This window comes from Schistocerca piceifrons, chromosome 7, assembly GCF_021461385.2.
Source record: "Schistocerca piceifrons isolate TAMUIC-IGC-003096 chromosome 7, iqSchPice1.1, whole genome shotgun sequence".
NCBI classification, from domain to species: Eukaryota; Metazoa; Arthropoda; class Insecta; order Orthoptera; family Acrididae; genus Schistocerca; species Schistocerca piceifrons.
The window spans coordinates 468,447,213-468,467,495 of NC_060144.1; the positions used below are offsets into that span (position 1 = coordinate 468,447,213).

The window sequence follows — 20,283 nt, forward strand, 5'->3', positions numbered from 1 at the left end:
AGTGTGATGTGTTTGCAGATAGATGTGGGGATGTGCTTGTACATAACAGCTGTAACTCAGACATGCACTTGTGCACACACATGCACACCCCCTCCTCTCTCCACATCCGCCCTCCCTCACCACCAGCACGCAACCATCCCTTCCCTGTGTGTACACCTGCACATAAATGCACACACGTCAGTTGTTGTTATCATTCTATAATTTCCATTATCGTGCTAAATATTTCCTTTGATGACAGAGCCATGCGTTCAGTTATCGCTTATTTGGTGGTTGGATTAGAGGACAGCATTTTTAAATTCAGTTTAAGCCTGTCACATTTGCCTGCAACATTGCAGGATTAGTTACTCTCTGGCATCTATCTCACTTTATACTTTCTTGCCTTATGCAGTGGGACACAAATGCCGCTCAAAAGGACACTGCTAAAGTAAGATTCAGGTGTTCGATGCCCTATCGTTTGATACTGGTTTCTCTCCTCTTCTTGCTGTATATAAAGTACCTCCAATCCTACTTTGATAAAGTGGATTATCTTAAATATGTGGCATAGAAAAACAATATTTGCACAAGTCACTGATAAAGGCAGTACCATTGTATGAGTGGGGCAGGAACCTCTTACAGAACACAAAAAAAACTGAAGCTGTAACAGCTGTATTTGATATTCTGTAGTAGTGATCTAGTGCACTGAGTCACAGAGGTGTAAAATGTTGTGGACATGCCAGGACTGTGTCAACAAGCAAATGTAGTGTCGTTAACTGAATTTTACCGAAAGTGTGTTGTGGGTCTGTGAGAAGGTGGATGATTCAATAAAGAAAGAAGAACACACTGGATAAGAGTTACAACTATAGAACAGAATAGATGTAGGTGGTGCTCGTACTTGTGGTACTGTTTTTGGATGGCAACAGTATAAAGAATCACACCCGACACGTGTCACGAGACTAATCACATGGTGACCACAGTACAAATTAGGATCACTGCTGCATCCAGATGGCCAGAGAGGACTATTGGGAATCATTTGATGGTTGCTGGGTGCCACTCTGTGTCACTATGCAGCCTATCTCTTATGCTGTAATGAAAGAAGAAATTGGACGCACAAATGGCATGCAGTTGTGTTCAACTATTGTAACAGATTTCATTTTAGCGTTAGTGATGGTAGTCTGAGTTTCATGTTGACTGGGACAGTGACAAGTTCCAGATTGGCTTTGGCAGTGACAAACAGAACCTATTCAGATTGCTATGTCACAAGCCAGAGCTTATTATGATTGTTTACGTGTGATATCCATTGAGTTAACACAGAACAGAACATACCTACTGAATGTCTACCAGTCCATTTCTTTGCGCATTTTATTGATGTCAAAGTGACATACTCTTCTAGCTGGATAATGGCTGTGTCTGCAATGATAATGATATCCAACACTTTTTCATGGTTAGCCCAGGAGGATTTCATTAAATATTGCTGCCTTAAATACTTCCTGTTACTGTAATGGTCTGAAATAAATGCACACATGTGCACACACACAATTTGTATGCAAGTCCTGATACCTACAGCTACTGCTAATTTTTATTTTTTAATGAAATATATCTTTCAGGTTTCACGTGACTGCAAATATCTAAGCACAACAGTGGCATTTTCTATTGGCACAGAAATTTTCACCTGCACTGGGAAAACATTGTTGGATCCTGGTTACACAACTATTATGCACTGGCAGGCTTTGGGAAAGGATGAAATTATCCCTGACTTTACTGTTGGTGAAGAAGCTGCAATACATGATGTAAGACTTTGTATCCATTTACTATTGAGGTACTTTTCTTCCACATAGAAAATTGGAGCAGTTTAGAAATTAATTGGCAGTTACAAGAACTGTTAATATCTTCTATGTGAATAAATTCTGTCGCTGTGACTAAATAATGTTGTTTGTTTGATTGCTGGTTGCATTTCAAGTATCTTTGGTGGCTTATCTACTCTAATAATAAAATTGTAAAAGTGCAAAATATAGAATTTGTTTCATCAAAATTGAAACATGTTAAAAAATCGTAAATTTACATTTTTTCTAAAATTGTGTGCTTAGCTTGGTAGTTCAAATGTTTAATCATCACTGTGTAATACACTGAAGAACCAGTACATGGCATTATTAGTGTTTTTTTAACTCACTGACAGGTGTATTTTCCAAAGTTTATGTCAGTGACACAATTAAGCTGAACAATCTTATCTTTAAAATTCAAAATAGCAGCTAATTTACTCTGCTAGGATTTATGGATTTGCTGATTTTGCTTTTTGTGTTAAAAACTTAACAACATTGATTTGCTTCTTTGGATAGGTTTTATTTACACTATTTTCCAGGAAAAATGAACTTAATAAGTTGGCTATGCGATTTGGGTGCCTACTTGTTACGTTTCCTACTTGTTACATTTTTATTTTGTTTTGTTTACAAATAAAAATGCTTAGAAAATGGTTACATCTTTGTGAATGCACCAGAACAGTTAAAAGGCTGAGAACTGTGTGGTCTCAAGAATCCAATGAAGATTGTGAGGTGGGATTTACTGTGGCTTGAGCAATCAGGCCTTTAACTTACTCTTTTGAAACTCCTTCAGAAAGCGAGGTGTGATGTAAGTCTGATCTTCAGAACCATTCACTCTCAGAGATTTGCAGTTACTTCTCTCAAATGTGACATCATAGAAGTTGATGAAATTTTAACAGGAAGTTGTGCAGGCAAATGAGGTTTTATAGCCCCGATCCTGCATCCTCCTACCTCTTCACCATTTTGCTCAAGAAATGTACAATTCCTAGTGAGCTTATATTATGCCATGACCATAACTAAAGTGCAAGGATAGATGCTGCATTTTGTGGGGATGGACCATAGTGTTAATTGTTTCTCACACAGGCAATTCTACATGGCTCTCTCCCTTGTTAATGAAGAAAAAAAGCCCTTCATTCATGTCTCCAGTCAGACTATTACAAACATTATAAGTCAAAAATAAATCCCACGTATATGAAATATCAGGCACAGGTATAAATAAATACCCGGGCAGTGCCGGGTTTCTCACTTACTAATACATATTCTGTTTCTTACTAGATTTATAGATTAAGTACATAATGACATGGTTTTTAGCCTTTTTGTGAGACATGGGTGATTACTAAGAAGCAAGAAAGCTGGATTCAGGCAGAAGAAATGAAATTCCTTAGAGATGCACAAGAGAAGACAGGCTAAGAAATCAAGATATTAGAGAAGAACTGCAAACCCTTAGCCTCAATGATAAAATTAGAGATTACAGAACAACATGGAACAAACATCTACAAAGGACGGAGAGTGAGAGACTTCCCTTAAAGGCAAGAAATTTTAAGTACTATGGGAGAACAGACAGAGGAAGGCTGCAACAGAGATGGGTACCCTAACAGGCAATTCTTGCCTAATACCTGAAGAGAAGATGACGATGATGCGTAAAACAGTTTTTTTTTTTTTAATTACTTGGGGTGCACATATTATCTGTGTTTTTAATAGTTCCTTATTCCACTTTCAATTTTCTGTGGTCCTTTGTACATAGTGCCACAATGGAACTGTGCATATTCTATACAGTCCAGGATGTCATATTTTTTATGTTATTCCACACAGAATTGCAAGTGAAATGAAAAACTATTTAAAACACATACCTTTTGCACCAAAAGTTGTTTTAAGCCTAAAAATAATGAAAAAAGTATGTTTAAGTGTGTTCAGGACTGTTTCATCACATTTACATAACTACTCTGCAATTCACACTTAAGTACCTTGCAGAGGTCTCGTCGAACCACTTTCTCACTATTTCTCTACTGTTCCACTCTCAAACAGCATGCGGAAAAATGAACACTTTAATCTACTGTGCAAGCTCTGATTTCTCTTATTACGATGACTGTTTCACCCTATGTATGTGGGCGTCAACGAAATATTTTCATGTTCAGAGGAGAAATCTGGAGAGTAAATTTCATTAAGAGTTATCACCACACTGAAAAATTTCTTTGTTTTAATGTTGTCATATATGAAATATATTAATATAGTAAGCAACAAAATATATATTATAGACCACTGAACATGTTTCAAAAATAAAATTAAAAAAAAAAAAAAGTGTCAAACAACCAAACCACCCTTTTATTTAGTCACAGTAATGGAATTTGTACACTGAGAAGATATTGATAATCAGTGTTGTGACCAAGCAGTGACAGAAAATACATAAAATGAGGAGTTAGAAAGATGTTAACTGTTGTAAATTTCTTAGTTAAGTGCAACCTGTTATTCTTTTTTCAGGCAAAAATTGTGGAGAGACAAACATGCCCACCTGATTATTTGACTGAAGCGGAAGTAATTACTCTGATGGAGAAACATGGGATTGGCACAGATGCCTCTATTCCTGTCCACATCAACAACATTTGTCAGCGTAATTATGTATCTTTGGGAACTGGTCGCAGGCTTATCCCTACACCTCTTGGAATTGTGTTAGTACATGGATATCAGAAGGTGTGTATATCTATTACTGATCTACTGCACTCAGTTTACTTTAAAAAAGAGAAAACCTGAAATAAGTACAAAAACTCTTTATTTGCAGCTTCCTTTTGAAACAATTTTTTAAATTCAATGTTTATTTTTGTGTATGTGTTTCAATTTTAGGTGTGAGTAAAATGTGTTAATTGGACATTATATGTGTAGCAGTTGAAATGAGAATGACAGGCACAAACGTGTGGATAATTTATATAAGGACAGCATGACATTGTTCAGAAATTGTTGAACATTTGCAAACATTAGAAAAATGTACAATGTAACAAGTAGCATCATAGTAATATCATTTGAAACTTCATATTCATTTTGTTGTTAGTTTGAATCACTTGTGTTGTTACGATCCAAAGGACAGCTTCCTTCTAAACATATGATTGAGCCCTATACATGGTGATTCAAAAAAACATTTACAAACTGACACACCACATTGGGCATACAGCAAGGATCAGTAGTCATATAGGAAACAGAGGTCACAGAGGCCATCTGGGGCTACTAAATGTTATTACAGTTGTTAAGTCACGTGCTGCCAATTGATGCCCGCTACAAGAGATACTCAAAGTTTTGTGCAGACACATCGAGTTGCACCTGACATCGACACTGCATTAAACAGCACACCCTCTCAAAGATACCTGGTGTATCTCGAAGACATACTGCTGCTGCTGGTGCTGCAACAATCTGGCCCATTAGGTCATCCGGTGATATAACAGGTGTTTCATTCACAAGGCCCTTCAGATACCCCCCACAGGAAAAAATTGATTGGAAACAGAGTGTGTGATTGTGGTGCCCATGCGACTGGCCGAATGTGACCAATCCAGTGGCCAGGAAAGTTTGCTTGCAGATGTACCCTCATTTCTCTGCTGAAATGTGCAGGGGCTCCATCATTCTGAAATCTGATGCAGAGAATGTATGGCACAATTAAGCAGTGTCCGATGATGCCAGAATGAGATTTTCACTCTGCAGCGAATGTGCGCTGATATGAAACTTCCTGACAGATTAAAACTGTGTGCAGACCAAGACTCGAACTCGGGACCTTTGCTTTTCACAGGCAAGCGCTACTCATGACCCGTCCTCACAGCTTCAGTTATGCCAGTACCTCGTCTCCTACCTTCCAAACTTCTCAGAACCTCTTCTGTCTGATGATGCCAACTGTATTGTGATTATAGTGCCCTATCATGGCATTTGTGACACCCGGTTCTTATGTAATTACTGATCCTTGTTGTAAGCCAGATGTGCCATGTCAGTTTGTAAATGTTTTTTTGAACCACACTGTACTTGTATGAATGTTACCTATAATTACCAGATCTGAACATTGACTGGATCATACTTTGCAACCCCCATTTGTCTGCACAGAAGCTGGAATCACTATCCACTGTCAGAGGGGAGATCTATGTAATGCAGTTAGAGCATAAAGAACCAAAGTCACACCAAAATAATAAGTTTACTTAGAAAAAAAAAATTAATGCCACTGTGTAAAACCAAGCCAAATACCTGTGTCCAGTGTGGTACTAACGTGTTAATGTATTTGCTTATGAGGCAGATATAGGCTTCATTATTTTTAAACAGAAATAAAAATTTACTGAATATTAATTAAAAATAACTTATTGCTATGGATAACACCACTGACAACTGAACAGAGAATGTGAATTAAGTACATCATGTTGAGAAAAATATAGAACACTTTGAACAACTAGGGATAGGACATGTACATTAGTATGTTCTGCAGAAATGATTAGCATTTCAGCCACCTCAGTTCAGTATGTTTCCTGTTGCATAGTAAGTACAGGGTCCGTCATGCGCCCTGATAATTTGTTCCATGCATGATGGCATCGACATGAATAAGGCGTGAATGGCATCCTGTGGTATAGCTATTCATGCTGCGTTCAGCTGGTTCCAAAATTCTTGTGTGATGGTTTGCTTTGTGTCACAGCATGGCACCTGTCATATTACCATATCCCACACATTTTTAATTGGCTACAAGTCTGGTGATGCATTGTCTTGCTGAAGAATGGTATCTGGGGTGTTGTAAAGAAAGGATGCCCTGGGCTTGCACCATCTGTGATTTGAAGATGTACCATATAGCACTCCACACCATAATACCTTGAGTTGGCGATGTAGGTCTTGTGCGAATGCAGTCACTGTGATGCCACTGCCCCTGTCTGCGGCAAGCCAAAATGTGGCCCACATTTTCAAACAAACAGAACCTGGATTCATCCGAAAGCACTATCTAATGCCATTCCTGTCCCTTGTGACATCAGTCCATACACCATTGTGATCTAGCATGTTTCTTCACATTTGTCAAAGATAGGTAGAGGTTGGTTGGTTTATTTGGGAGAGGTGACCAAACAGCGGCGTCATTGGGGAAGGATGGGGAAGGAAGTTGGCTGTGTCCTCTAAAAGAACCATCCTGGCATTTGCCTGAGGCAATTTAGAGAAATCACGGTAAAACTAAATCAGGACGGTCAGACGTGGGTTTGAACCGTCATCCTCCTGAATGGAAGTTCAGTGTGTTAACCGCTGTGCCACCTCACTCGGTGGTAGGCAGAGAAGTTGATGACATGCACGTGACCCATGTCATAGTAAATGGTGGTAGACTGCCACTCCTGATAGTGTACAACATGTTACACTATTCCTTTGTTATGCCAGAGCTGAGGAGGATGCAGATTTGTCCTGCAGTTTCGATCTCCTTGGGAGGTCAGAGGAAAGGGTTATCTGGGTGGTGTGACTTGACCCATCTTGTTGTGTTTTATGAGCTTCCGTGAACCATTCTGCTCACACCGGTTGCACTGCCAAAAGGCTTTATCCTACACAAGCAGCAATTTCTTGAATGGATGCATCACATTCTCTCATGCCAATAATGCACCCTCTTTGAAACTCACTGATTTGAAGGTACAGTTTGTGCTATGTCTGTGAGGCATCCTGTGCCTCTGCTCAAGTCACACTGATCCATTACCTTCAGTTTATGGCGACAATGAGAGGTGTGTTATAACGTCAAGTTTAACAAATATATTTCAGAATGACACAACACATATAAGTCACAGTGTAAGTTGACAAACAAGACATGTGTACATGTTAGCATTTGAATGAGCACTGAGTCCCAGTCTAGCGGCCGCTGCTCGGCTGGCCGCTTTGGTGGCGCAGCTGCTACATGGCTGGCAGACAGTGCCACACGTAGAGGACGCGCGTAATTGCGCGGCGGCGCTTTGAATGATCGGCGAGTCACAACAAGGTGCAGGTACATTATACCAGTAGGTGGTGTTGCACCATGAATCAATGTTGATCTTGCACCCGCATTCTGACATGGTTCAAATGCTAATCATTTCTGCAGAGCATACTAATGTACATGTCCTATGAATATGAATGTCATATATCTAGTTGTTCAAAGTGTTCAGGTCTTTTTTTTTTTTTAAAGGAAAGGGGGGGGGGGGGGGGGGAAGAAAGCTCGAGTGTACACCTATCATTTTCTTCTGGCTGGGCTCCACAGCCTCAGTAAATTTGAAATGGTGTTATTTCTCCTAATTAAAAAAGTTTGATAGATGGGTGGATGTTAATCCTATTGTCAAACTTCCAGAAATAATTTAAGTACATTGACTGGTCTTTCAGATATATGTTGTCTTTATTTCAGTGTAGAGTGATTTGATGTAGATAAAGTGTGTGTGGGTGTGTGTGTGTTTAGAAAAGATAACCGCTTTCTCAATATTCTTTTAACCACAGGAAATTACTATGTACTGACTCCTGCATTATTGAGATTAAAGCAACCTGCATTCTCAGAGTAGTTCGGTGGGTTGCATTCTCTCTTCAATTGTGAATGGTACAAAGCAGTCTGTGTACAGTGCTTGTCTTCCTATAAGCCTTGAGGAGTCAATTCAACCTTAGACCACATGTGCATTGTCACTTTATGACAAGAACTGTTGTCAGCATGGAAAGTTGCATGTCGAATTAGTGCATGGCTTTGTGATGTTATTTGAAAATTCAACAACTGCCATGAGAGACAAAATGCCCCAACACCATGGTTCATGAAGGAGGTGGGCAAGACAACACCTGAAATGGAACTTGAATTAGTGATACCCTCTTCACTGACAAGTGCAGGATTTGTCTGATGTCCGATGACTGTTGTGCAAGAGTGTGGAGGTGGCCAGGGATCAGTGCGTATTTCAGCTTTGCAGGCCCACTGGTTCAGCAGGGAGGTGAGCCGGTCATATTTTTGTTCAGTATCATGAATGCATCTCATCAGTTATTGGCAGTAATTTGAAGGCTGTGAAATGTTGGTGCAGTATCCTGCAGTCAGCATTTTTGCAATGGATTAATGTTTCAAGATGGTAAAGCATGAGCACACTGTGCACTCCTTCCTCCAGGAGGAAGAAATCAACTGAATAGAACAACCCACAGCACCTGCTGACATGAACCCATGTAGGATGCTTGGGACAAGTTGAAACTTATTAGTCTTCACAGTATACTTCCTGATATAGTGAATTACCTCAGGAGGGCTGCTATTGAAGAGTGGAACACTCTTGGGTAGCCACATCACAACCACCTTGCGGACAAGATGTTGAGGATGATGGGAGCTTGTTTCAATGAATGGGGCCAGGATCAACACAATATGATATGAAACATTACTCAGTAGCAGATTTTGCTTTCACAGTGTTCACTTTTGAACAGACTGCCATTTTGATTACAATTTCGATTTCTTGTCATAGTAGAGTTATTGTTTAAGGTTTCATAAGGCTTATTCCTCAGTTTCGTCCTCCCCTGCATCTAAACCCACACACATATGTTGATAAGTGGATAGTGTAAACATTTTTTTTTTAACTTTGATTTTTTTGTATGGGTGCTATCAAAACAATTAACGAACTACTCACAACCTCCTGACCGTGTTTGCCTTTACCTAATGAACAGGAAACAGTACTAGGAAAAATATGATACTGCATTCAGGAGTATGTCTGGAATATTGTCTGAACATTTCAGTTCAAATTTTTCTGTGGTTACCTTTCATTCCTTGTGCAAATGTCAAAACTCTTATTCATTGTTCACAACTGATCCATTTTCCTATACCTGCTCAACAAGATGAATCTTCATTTCAAATGTAAAGCCAATAAGGCAAACATAAAAAATTTAAAAAAAAATCATGAGTAATAATTCAAATAGAGGACAAAGATTGATTTTCTTTGTATAGTACATTGTTGTGGCAGAGGTCTTCAGTCCAAAGGCTTTGATTGATTTCAGTTCTACATGCCAGTATATCCTCTGCAAGCCTATTCATTCCTGCATATTTATTGTAATCTATAGCTACTTGTACATGCTTGCTGTAGTCAAAACTTGTTCTCCCTCTACATTTTTTATCCCCCTCCCCTCTTTCATCAATAACCGAATGGACTGTTCCTTGATGCCTTAGAAAGTGTTTTATCAACTGATCCCTTACTTGAGTCAAATTGTGCCATAACATTCTTTTCCCAAATTCAATTCAGTACCTCTTCATTAATTATTCAATCTACCTTCTAATCTTAAGCATTTTTCCAACTTCTACTCTCTTCTTGCCTATGCCACTCATTATCGACATTTTATTTTCATATGTGGGTACATTCTGGACAAATACTTTCAGATAAGACTGTTTAATACTTAAATTCATGTTACATTTTAAAATATTTCTCTTTTTCTGAAAGAATATGGCATGAATAGTTCATTTAAAGCAACTACACAGATTCCAGTGTCAGTCATCAGGAAAACTGCATGTCATTAAGTCATATAATATTTCAATTCAATATATTGTCATATCTTTATGAGCTAAGACTTTCATAGCAGCCAGGATGATCAGAAGATCTTGTTAACTAAATAATTCTCTCAATTCCAGGCAACAGGTAGTGTTGTCATCATATGCATTGATTGATTGAGTGGGAAAGGTCAGAGATACTCGAGCTTCATATCACACCCTCAGCTTGCTCCTGTGGAGGATGCCGCCACTCTCCTGTTACATGAGCCCATCCACTGAAGCAAGAATGCTGCACTTATCCAGAAGTTCTAACCACTCTCTGAACCCTTCAATACGTGCCATTGATGGTAGAGTTATCAACATTGTCTATGTTTATGTTTTCTGATTCAGATTGCTACGAGGACTGGTTGTGCACACTTCCAACAGCTTTTCCTACTCTCTAGACTTTGCTCCGAGCCAGTTATTCACTCTGATCATCTGTTCACTGACCACAGGAACCACTTGTTTGTTCTGCTGTGAATGGTCATAAATGGTACTATATTTCTGCAGAGCGGGATAGAAAAGGAGGGGGTCTAAAGTATCCATAAAGATATTCCTGTGAGCTGTTTTTGTACACTGCCATTTAACGACACTGTGTACTCATTTAATACTCACTGGAAACAGAGATTTGTGAACTCAAACTTCTATCATCTGGGATCAAAATCTGAAAGACTGTTGTTTTGTTAAATTAAAATAACTTTGATGTACATCTTGAAATTTGGCAGAGAGGTGCTGCAAGCCAACAGATGTTGTTCTAATATTGCTGATTTCTCAGAGTGATGTGTTTTACTGAACATTAATTCTGTTGAATGTGATTTAGGTATATTGATTCTGTGAAAGCAGTCTAAGCATTTTGCAGCCTGTATCAGAAAAAGAGAGAAGTGTGGTGTTTCATTTAAACTGGAGTCTCATCTCATTTTGGCTGTATGGACTCCAATATGTGATGTTGAATTTAACATTACGTGTTTAACAGTTTTATATTATTTGTTTGTATTTCATTGTTGTTGGCTGAATGCATTTTTGTTTTTGAAGCCTTTAAATCTGATTACAAAACTGAAGCACAGTATGATATTTGAAGCTATCTGTATTTTTGCCATTTTGTTAGATTGATCCGGAGCTGGTCTTGCCCACAATGCGATCTGCTGTAGAAGAACAGTTGAATCTTATAGCTCATGGAAAAGCTGATTATAATGCAGTTCTTCTTCATACAGTTGAGATATTTAAGCAGAAATTTCTTTATTTTGTAACAAATATTGAAGGAATGGATCAGCTTTTTGAAGTGACATTCTCGCCTTTGGCTTCTTCTGGAAAATCATACTCCAGGTAATTTATTGCTAAAATCTTTGAAGAACAGCTTTTTGCGAATAACATTGCTACTTGTGGCCATGCCTACCCAAATTTCTGCACACCTTTGCTACTGATATTGAATTTTGTGCTTGAACTATATAATTGTGCATGCAAGTAATAACTGAAATTTTGTTCTTGTAACTGCTTATCTTCAATCTACCAATTTCTAGAAATGTACATTAGTGTGAGCTGGCAACATTTACTTAGTTCGTGCCAGATTTTTGTGCTTTATCAGCTTCAGTTTTGTGCCATATTCTGCCACTGCTAATGTAACAAGTTTCTAACATGAGAATATCTGTTTAAAGGTCTGTTGTGTGCTTTTCACAATTTATACTAAATTATGAGGCTATCAGTTACTTTGTTACACTAAAGTTTGTGAAAATTGCAAACAGTGATGTGTCATACATGTGACTTAATATAAGAGGCGATCAAAAAGTTTCTGTTTGAAAGTTGTACAATCCCAAATTGGTGTGTTAATCAGGCATAATTGCTGTGAGCATTGAGGCAATCATCCTGCCGATGCACCAGGTTGAAAATACACGTTTGGCAAAGCACCATGTCCTGTTGCTGCACATCCTCATCTGAAGGGGGTTGTTGATGCTGCAAAACCTTTTTTAAGGGACGGAAGGAGTGATAACTGCATGGGGGAAGATCTGACTATAGTGCGGCTGCTCGAGTGTCTCCCACTGGAGTTGGCGCATCTTCTGTTTTGTGACATTTGCTATATGGGGACAAGCTTTACAATGAAGCAGCAGCACTCCTTGTCGCACCATTCCACAATGGTGGTTTTCGACATACGTGCTGCACATACATTTTCCACTCTCCAGTGGATGTCTGCCACTGTTTGTCCTGCTGTAGCCATGAAAAGAATGACAGCATTTTGGTTCTGTTTTGTTGCATTTGGTAATAATGTCACCATAGTTCACATTTTCGCATTTACCGCATGCATATCAGAAAGGCATAAACAGCCCACTAATCCCTTCCCTACATGTCGGTGTTTATATATCCACATTGGAGTTTCGCTGATTGCATACATGTTATAGTAAGGCTCCCAAAGGGAAACTTTGTGATTACCCCTTATATTAAATAGTATATTACATACAAAACAGCACAAAAATGTAGGAATAATAGAATCAAACAATGGAAAATCCAGGATGGAATGTAATACCACAGAAGGAAAGTTGCTACTCAGCATATGGCGGAGATGCTGAGTCACAATATGCGCAACAAAAAGATTCACACAATTATAGCTTTTGGCCATTAAGGCCTTTGTCAGCAGTAGACACACATACGCACATGCGCGCGCGCACACACACACATTCATGCAAACGCAACTTGCACACACGTCTGCAGTCTCAGAGAGGCAGTGTGATTTCAGCTCTCTGAGACTACAGACGTGTGTGCAAGTTGCGTTTATGTGTGTGTGTGTGTGTGTGTGTGTGTAAGGCCAAAAGCTATAATTATATGAATCTTCTTTTTGTGCCTATTGCGACTCAGCATCTCTGCTGTATGGTGAGTAGCAACTTTCCTTCTGTTATATTGTAGGAATAATAGAATGCGTATGATCTCTGCTTTGAAAAATTCATGATACAATCAGTCTTTCATTGCCACGACATGGAGCCAAAGTGTCTTTCAATATGCTTCTGGAGAACCTCTCTTCACACGGTTTGTATTAAGATCTGCAGAGAATTAAAAACTTTTTCTGGAGGACTGTGACAAACAAGTTGCCAATTGAACACATTTCAGCCCCATTTTGTGGGGACATGGTTAAGTGAACATGTAGACCAGAGAAGCATTGCCATCTATCATCTTTGTGAAATACGTGCCTTTTTCTTTCCAAATGGGGCCAGGAAGTGTTAGGATAATAGCTTGAACCAAACTAATTCACTATCTTTTTTAATGGTAACTGCTGATGTAAGTTTAGTCCACTGTTACTGACATTTTTGTCTCAGCCTACAGATTCGCTAACATCTGTAAGCTGTATGACTGGTACCCAAATGCACTTACCTATACAATATGTACTATGCCACTAGAAAGTAAGTTCTATTTCTTAATTACTTTCTCAATTGCTCAAAGTAACCTGCATTCTGTAACTAGAGGGTAAGGCATACACGCAAAGAACATCAACCCTTTAAGGCAATTTGAGGGAGACTTTCATTGTTCATCAGTTGGACATGCTGCTCTGTGGGGGATGACAGTACACACTTCTGCCTTTTACTCCTTATGTTCATGGTCCATGCTCTTACTATTCAGCAATCTCTACAAAGATGTATTTGGGAGATATGAACCACCTGGGAGTGGAAGGTATATTTTTGCTGTAGATGATTAAAAGTGCCCTTTGTAATATGACCTTTAAAGTTGTGTAAAGTAGAGACAGTGCTTTGAACCCCAAAACCTGCCTGATATGGCTGTTGCTGTTCATGTTTCTCTTCAGTATATATAGTCAACATTTTATATCTAGTGGCATTTGAGACCACTATATTTGACATTTTTCTGTTGTGCTGTCTAACTATGCAGACTTGCTGGATTGTGGTCCACTGTAGGATTGAACTTGTATATGACTGCTGTTGTGAACAAGGATGAACTGATACTTCATTGAGGGTGAATTGTTAATTGGCAACAATACATTCAGCCACTCATCAAATCAATGACAGCTTTCACTTCAGCAGTCTGGGACATTTGTAGTTTTTGGACGAGGGAAGTTTGTGTGTTACCATGCAAGCTATTAGTTTATGACACACCTATTACAGTGCTCCATTGTTGAACCATTGCTGCAGGTAGTGGCAGCTCATACTTGAAACCAGTGGTGGAACTGATCCAGAAAATTTTTACCCTGTGGTTTAAGGATGTGTAAAAGGAAACAAAAACGTGTAAAAGAAAGCTTATTGAGAAAATTGATAAAACTCTAACAGAACAAAATCAGACATTCTTTTCCTTACTGTACCTAAATTGTTACAATGCGAGCTTGATCTATTCATTTAAAAAGGAAATCCATTCTTGTTTTCATTTGTACAAGAAAATGTACAACCCCCAACTGTTAAACATGTATCTTTTGTTTCTAACTGAGACTCCAAATTTAAATTTCCATAGATTCAGCTAAAAATGCTTTCATAATAAAATATTTTGATAAAAAAATCTCATCCCCTATTTCACCCCTTTAGGGGTTCAGTGTCCAAAAACACTGATTTTTGTATTTGTAAGCGAGAGGTCAGTGACCAGCGTTCATAGATGTGGCTTTCAAAATACTTCGGTAGTTCTTTAATAATAATACATTTTCAAAAAGAGCTTTCACCCACTATTTAACCCCCATAGGGTTAAATTTGTGAAAACACTGGAACACATATTTTTTTATTTCTCACTGAGAAACCAAATACCAATTTTCATAGGCCTAGCTTCAAAATTGCCTTAATAGTGACATTTTTCAAAAAAACTCTTCATTCCCTATTTCACCCCCTAAGGGTCAGAATTTTGAAAATTCATTTTTTTAAAAAATGCCTACAATGTAAGTTCCACACCTTCTCCAAATTTCAAGTTTCTGTCCTTATCGGTTTGGGCTGGGTGTTGATGAGTCATTCACTCAGTCAGGACATTGCCTTTATATATAGAAATTAACTTTAAGGAGAGTTGGAATGCATTATCCTGACAATGTTAAATTTAGTGACTTGGGTTCCCGTTAATTCAGGAACCACTATAGCCATTGACATGAAACTTTTACAGGACATTAATCTGTACCTTCTGAGTCTGCTGAACTGGAATAATTAATAATTGCATTTCAGCCACTGCTTTCCGAAATACAATTTTTTAATTACATGGTTAAAATTTTGTGTACTTTTTTGTATGTTATCCTAAATAATTTTAATTATACATAACATTATGTTCTTCTTTTAGTTCAGTAGACTGAGGATATGTATGTTATTACTCCCTGAAAATTTGAATACTCTACTTGAAGTGGTTTCTGAGAATCAGGGAAAAATGCAACAGAAAATGTAAAATTTCGGGAACGGGTTCTGAAGTTTCAAAAGACTGTAACTCACTTAATATATGCTCAACTTTTGATTTTTAGTCACTCAGAAGCACCCTGTGCCATACTGTATATCACCCTCTTGATCTTTTTCAAAGTTTTTTCTTGTTTCTGGACTTCTTAGTGGCCAACTGTGCTGCATACTCTGCTTTATCAATGCGAACCTTGTCCACCTGTTCAAGTTCTCTGATGCAATTTGCTCCAGGATTAATTCCCATACGCTGTAGCACTTTCACTCTGCCAATCTTACCATCATTAAAAGCAATAACAGCATCACTGACCCCCCCACTTCGGTGTCTTCATTCCAACAAAAATATTTTTTGGTAAGCAAGTCCATATAAGATTATTGAACGACTTATTGGGATTTTGAGTCTGACCATGCAGACACTTCTTCAGTAATTCAGGATTTGCCAGGTCTCTGTAAATAGATTTTAAGATATCCATGACTGCTGCTGGGGTGAAATGTTTATGGCAGTATGAACTGTTTGAGTACTGGGCATTGCAGTAATTGCACTATGAATCAGGTCTAGGAGGGCAAAGGGTGTACTGGTTTTTCATCAGTTGATAGTCTGTGGAAGAAGTTAGCACATACTGCCTGCTTCATTTTCAGCAAATTCTCAGTATCATTTCTAATGGCCATCCTATAATACTGCTGTAGTTCATACATCATTTTGTCTGTCAGCCTACCTCTTACGGTTTTACCATCAGAAAGTTTCTTGTCTCTCAGACTTTGTTTCAACTTTCTCAACCTGGTGCCCATCCTCTTCTGGACATGACCAACACATTCCAGTTTTGTGATAATCTTCAAACCATAAGGCTGAGCGACCACTACACTGTTATTTGCTTTTGAGTCTCCATCACCAAAGAACTTGGTGTAACACACTCCACTTCCATTCAAAGATAGACTAAAAATTTCAATAGCTGTAGAGGCCTCCATACCACCACGTGTTCCTTCATAATTTTCTGTCACAGATATGCCATTTTTCATTCAGTGATTTATACTTATAACAATGTTTGGTTAAAATCTGGAAATCTGTTGTCTTTCTGGTATCTACACTGGTCACCGTAGCAACAGAATTCATAGAACTGTAGCTGCACTTCTGCCAAATGCATCAAAAGCTACTGGTATGTCAGTCATACCATCATTTATTCCAACAGCTTCATTTGCAGCACCCTTCATTGACTAACATGCAACAGATTCCACAGCAACTCCAATAAATCCTGCATACTTATTGATTTTACAATGTGGGCATGGCATGTTCATCACGGCACACATTGTTTCTGCTGCACTGTGTCCTTTGTCAATAGCTCTCAATTCATAAAACCAACTAACATTTGATTCAAATTAATTATCTTTACACTTATCAGCATTCCAAAATGAATTAGCATATTTACAACTGGCACAATTAATGATAAGTTTCCTGGCTAGTCCATTTGATACCTCACTGTCTTCTTGTAAACTTTGGCCCTCCACATATTTTACAACACACTCATTCACCTAACATCCTTGTTAGGATGTGTAAATCTATCAGAATATAACCTAACCTACCATTTACATAACTTTCATTTTGAGAAAACTGTGTATCACATTTTATTTTAATCTCTGAAGTACTAATGGGTGTTTCTCTAGATACTGAAGAGTTTGCGTGTATTTCATTGTCTGTAACTTCACACGCCACTTGCTGAACACAATGTATCCCTTTACTCAAAAATCTATTACCACGAAAACCACATTTCTTAAAAAAACTTCATTTTGGTGTCATTCTTTACTTTTTGAGACATTTACCAATGTATTTGTTGCCTTTCCTCGGGAAAATGTAAGCACTTGGACATGCAATGTGTATTCATACTATGAAATGATACGATACTGTTTCTGACAGTGCTACCAATACAAACACATAATTTAACCTTTGTAGCACAGCAACTGATAGCCTTCTATATAAAAAATTACTGATTTCAATATAATAGAGGGAAACATTCCACGTGGGAAAAATATATCTAAAAAGAAAGATGATGAAACTTACCAAACAAAAGCGCTGGCAGGTCGATAGACACACAAACAAACACAAACATACACACAAAATTCCAGCTTTCGCAACCAATGGTTGCCTCGTCAGGAAAGAGGGAAGGAGAACTGACGAGGCAACCATTGGTTGCGAAAGCTGGAATTTTGTGTGTATGTTTGTGTTTGTTTGTGTGTCTATCGACCTGCCAGCGCTTTTGTTTGGTAAGTTTCATCATCTTTCTTTTTAAATTACTGATTTCGTTAGATCTTGAAGTAATGCACGTAAAACTTCTAATTTTTTTAACCGGTGTAGATTATATTTCAAAAAATGAAATAAAATATTTCCCATGTGAGTATATATATATATAATCATTTTATTGTGAAAATTGCAAATTTTATAGTGAGACAAAAATCCAAAAAAGTGAAAAAAAATTTCCCCGTTCTAACTCCCCTTAAACACTCTAATTTTGAAAATGATGCATCAATCTTCTGTAAAAGCTCTAACCAAATTTTGGAATTATTGTAATTAAAAAACTGCTGTTACCTTTGCAGTGGTTCAACCTGCATTAGACAGCCACTGAATTTCAGTAAGGCTGCTTTTTAAAGGCTGGAAATTTTCTAGAGCTGTGTTAATGGTCCAAATGTTGAAGTTCCACTTGTGGAAATGGATGTGGAGTGCTGACTCCATATGCTTCTTGAGAGTGGGCATATTGTGGTGACCTTGAGAAGAACATTGGGATAATGTCAGAGACAAATGTTTGAAATTTCTCATAATTAGAGATCAGAAGGAGCAATCTATATTTGCTTAGAAGAAACATTTAATAACCAAGGATTCATTCAGTACTCTTTATTCCTAATGGCCAGTTTCAACAGTTAAGACTGATATCATCGCATCTTCAAAAAAATCTTGTTGTTATATGTCCTGTTCCATTACGACTGTATCACATGTCCTTGTTGAGTGCATAGTGGATATTATGTGCACATTCCATACAGGTTTGTTAATAAAAACAATACAGTTAAACAGCACCTTGTGTAACTAGGGGTGTCCATACAAATAACATTCCACAGACACTTGTTAAATGTTGAACTATGTTTGTGGACGTATTTGCATTTACATGACAAGTTAAATTCATCATGGAGCAATATTCTTTGAAGTATACAGTTCACATTTGAACTTTGTAAACTTCGTAAACTGATGTCTACTAACAGGTTAAGCTTAAGAATTGTACCTTCAACAAATATAAAGAAAGAATTAAAGGAGGAATGACACTCTGTCATTTCATTTCAGTAGTATCAAGGGGAAATAGGGGGTGCTCCAGCTCCACAGTGCCCTTATTAACATGCCACTGACTGCAATTAAGCTATAGAGTCTATTACGGCTATGTGTCCAGCCAGGGTTGTGGTTGTCTTACTTTGGGACTCGTGTGTTCTAGTTCATCCTCATTGCTGTGTATGACTTACATGCATCAATTGGATGCATACAGCCATAAGGTTCATAGCAGTATTTCCTGTACAGATTCAAATGTCATTATTTAATGTAGCCAATTCCTGAAGGCTGACCATTATGCCCCCATTCAAACTCGCTTGTTAATGTTATGCTCTTTGTCCAAAGTGGGACATATTCACATTCCCCTCCTCTGAATAAGCTTGGTGTGCACCAGTTTTTCCACTCACAAGAGAACACACTGCCGGATAAAGGTGTACGTTTTGTCTACAACCGTAATCATTTATTGTTGTTACGCTGTTCTGTATGTCTTTGGAGGTTGGATTTATTTTGACTATTCTTTATGGCACCACAATTTTCACAAACATTAGTACATTTTCTATGATATGTACAGTGATGTATTTTTATAACAGTTACTAAAAGTGTATTTTCATAGCAGTGCTTATAAATACATTTTAAAATAAAATAAAAACACCATTACTAAAGTTCTCTGTCCTTATAGCGTGTGATCATCCAGATGTCTAAGGTAATGTAGAAAATGCAATACCTACTTACAGACAACTTTTACAAAGTATGAATTCTTATGTATACTGCCATAAATAACAAAATTGTTGAATAATATTTAGAATGTAAGCTACATGCCACAGTGGATCTATGCATCTGCAGGTAACAACTAAAGCATTTTTATTATCTAGAGTGGTAGAAATACTCATATACTCTTTCATTAATTTCACAATGAATGAAATTTAATAAGACTAATATTATTTCAGTCATTTTGTTGGAAAATTAAATTTGTGACAGAGTATTGTACATATCTTGTCATTGGCAGAATAAGTATTAATATAGCAACCTTTTGATGTGCTTTGTGATGTTTTTCACAACACAGTTGTAATGATAATGCATCAAAACATCGTAACATTATCATGCTTTCAGTTATGAGTTACTTTATAGGAATGTGTACCCCATTTATAGTTAAACATGGGGTGCCAATGTAGTGATTGACAAGTAAACAGTGTGAAAGTCATTACGAACAGACAAATATCTGCAATATTTTTTAAGTATAGCCAATAATTACAAGGAATAGAAGTAATCCAATGGTAAAAAAAAAAAAAAAATGTGAAACTAATAAGAACTTTACTCTTGAGTACTGATAGAAGCAAATGTGCTCGAGCTGTTGTGACATATCCCAGCATATATGACCATAAA

At 37.7% G+C, this 20,283-nt stretch overlaps 1 protein-coding gene across 1 annotated transcript in view; it reads left to right on the forward strand.

The window, feature by feature from the left end:
* Positions 1–20,283, forward strand: part of LOC124804804 (DNA topoisomerase 3-beta-1) — a 122,255-nt gene that overhangs the window by 69,217 nt on the left and 32,755 nt on the right. The window contains exons 9-11 of the mRNA XM_047265142.1: positions 1,584–1,766; positions 4,272–4,481; positions 11,366–11,583. Coding sequence (XP_047121098.1) covers positions 1,584–1,766; positions 4,272–4,481; positions 11,366–11,583 — 611 coding nt within the window. The remainder of the gene's footprint in view (positions 1–1,583; positions 1,767–4,271; positions 4,482–11,365; positions 11,584–20,283) is intronic.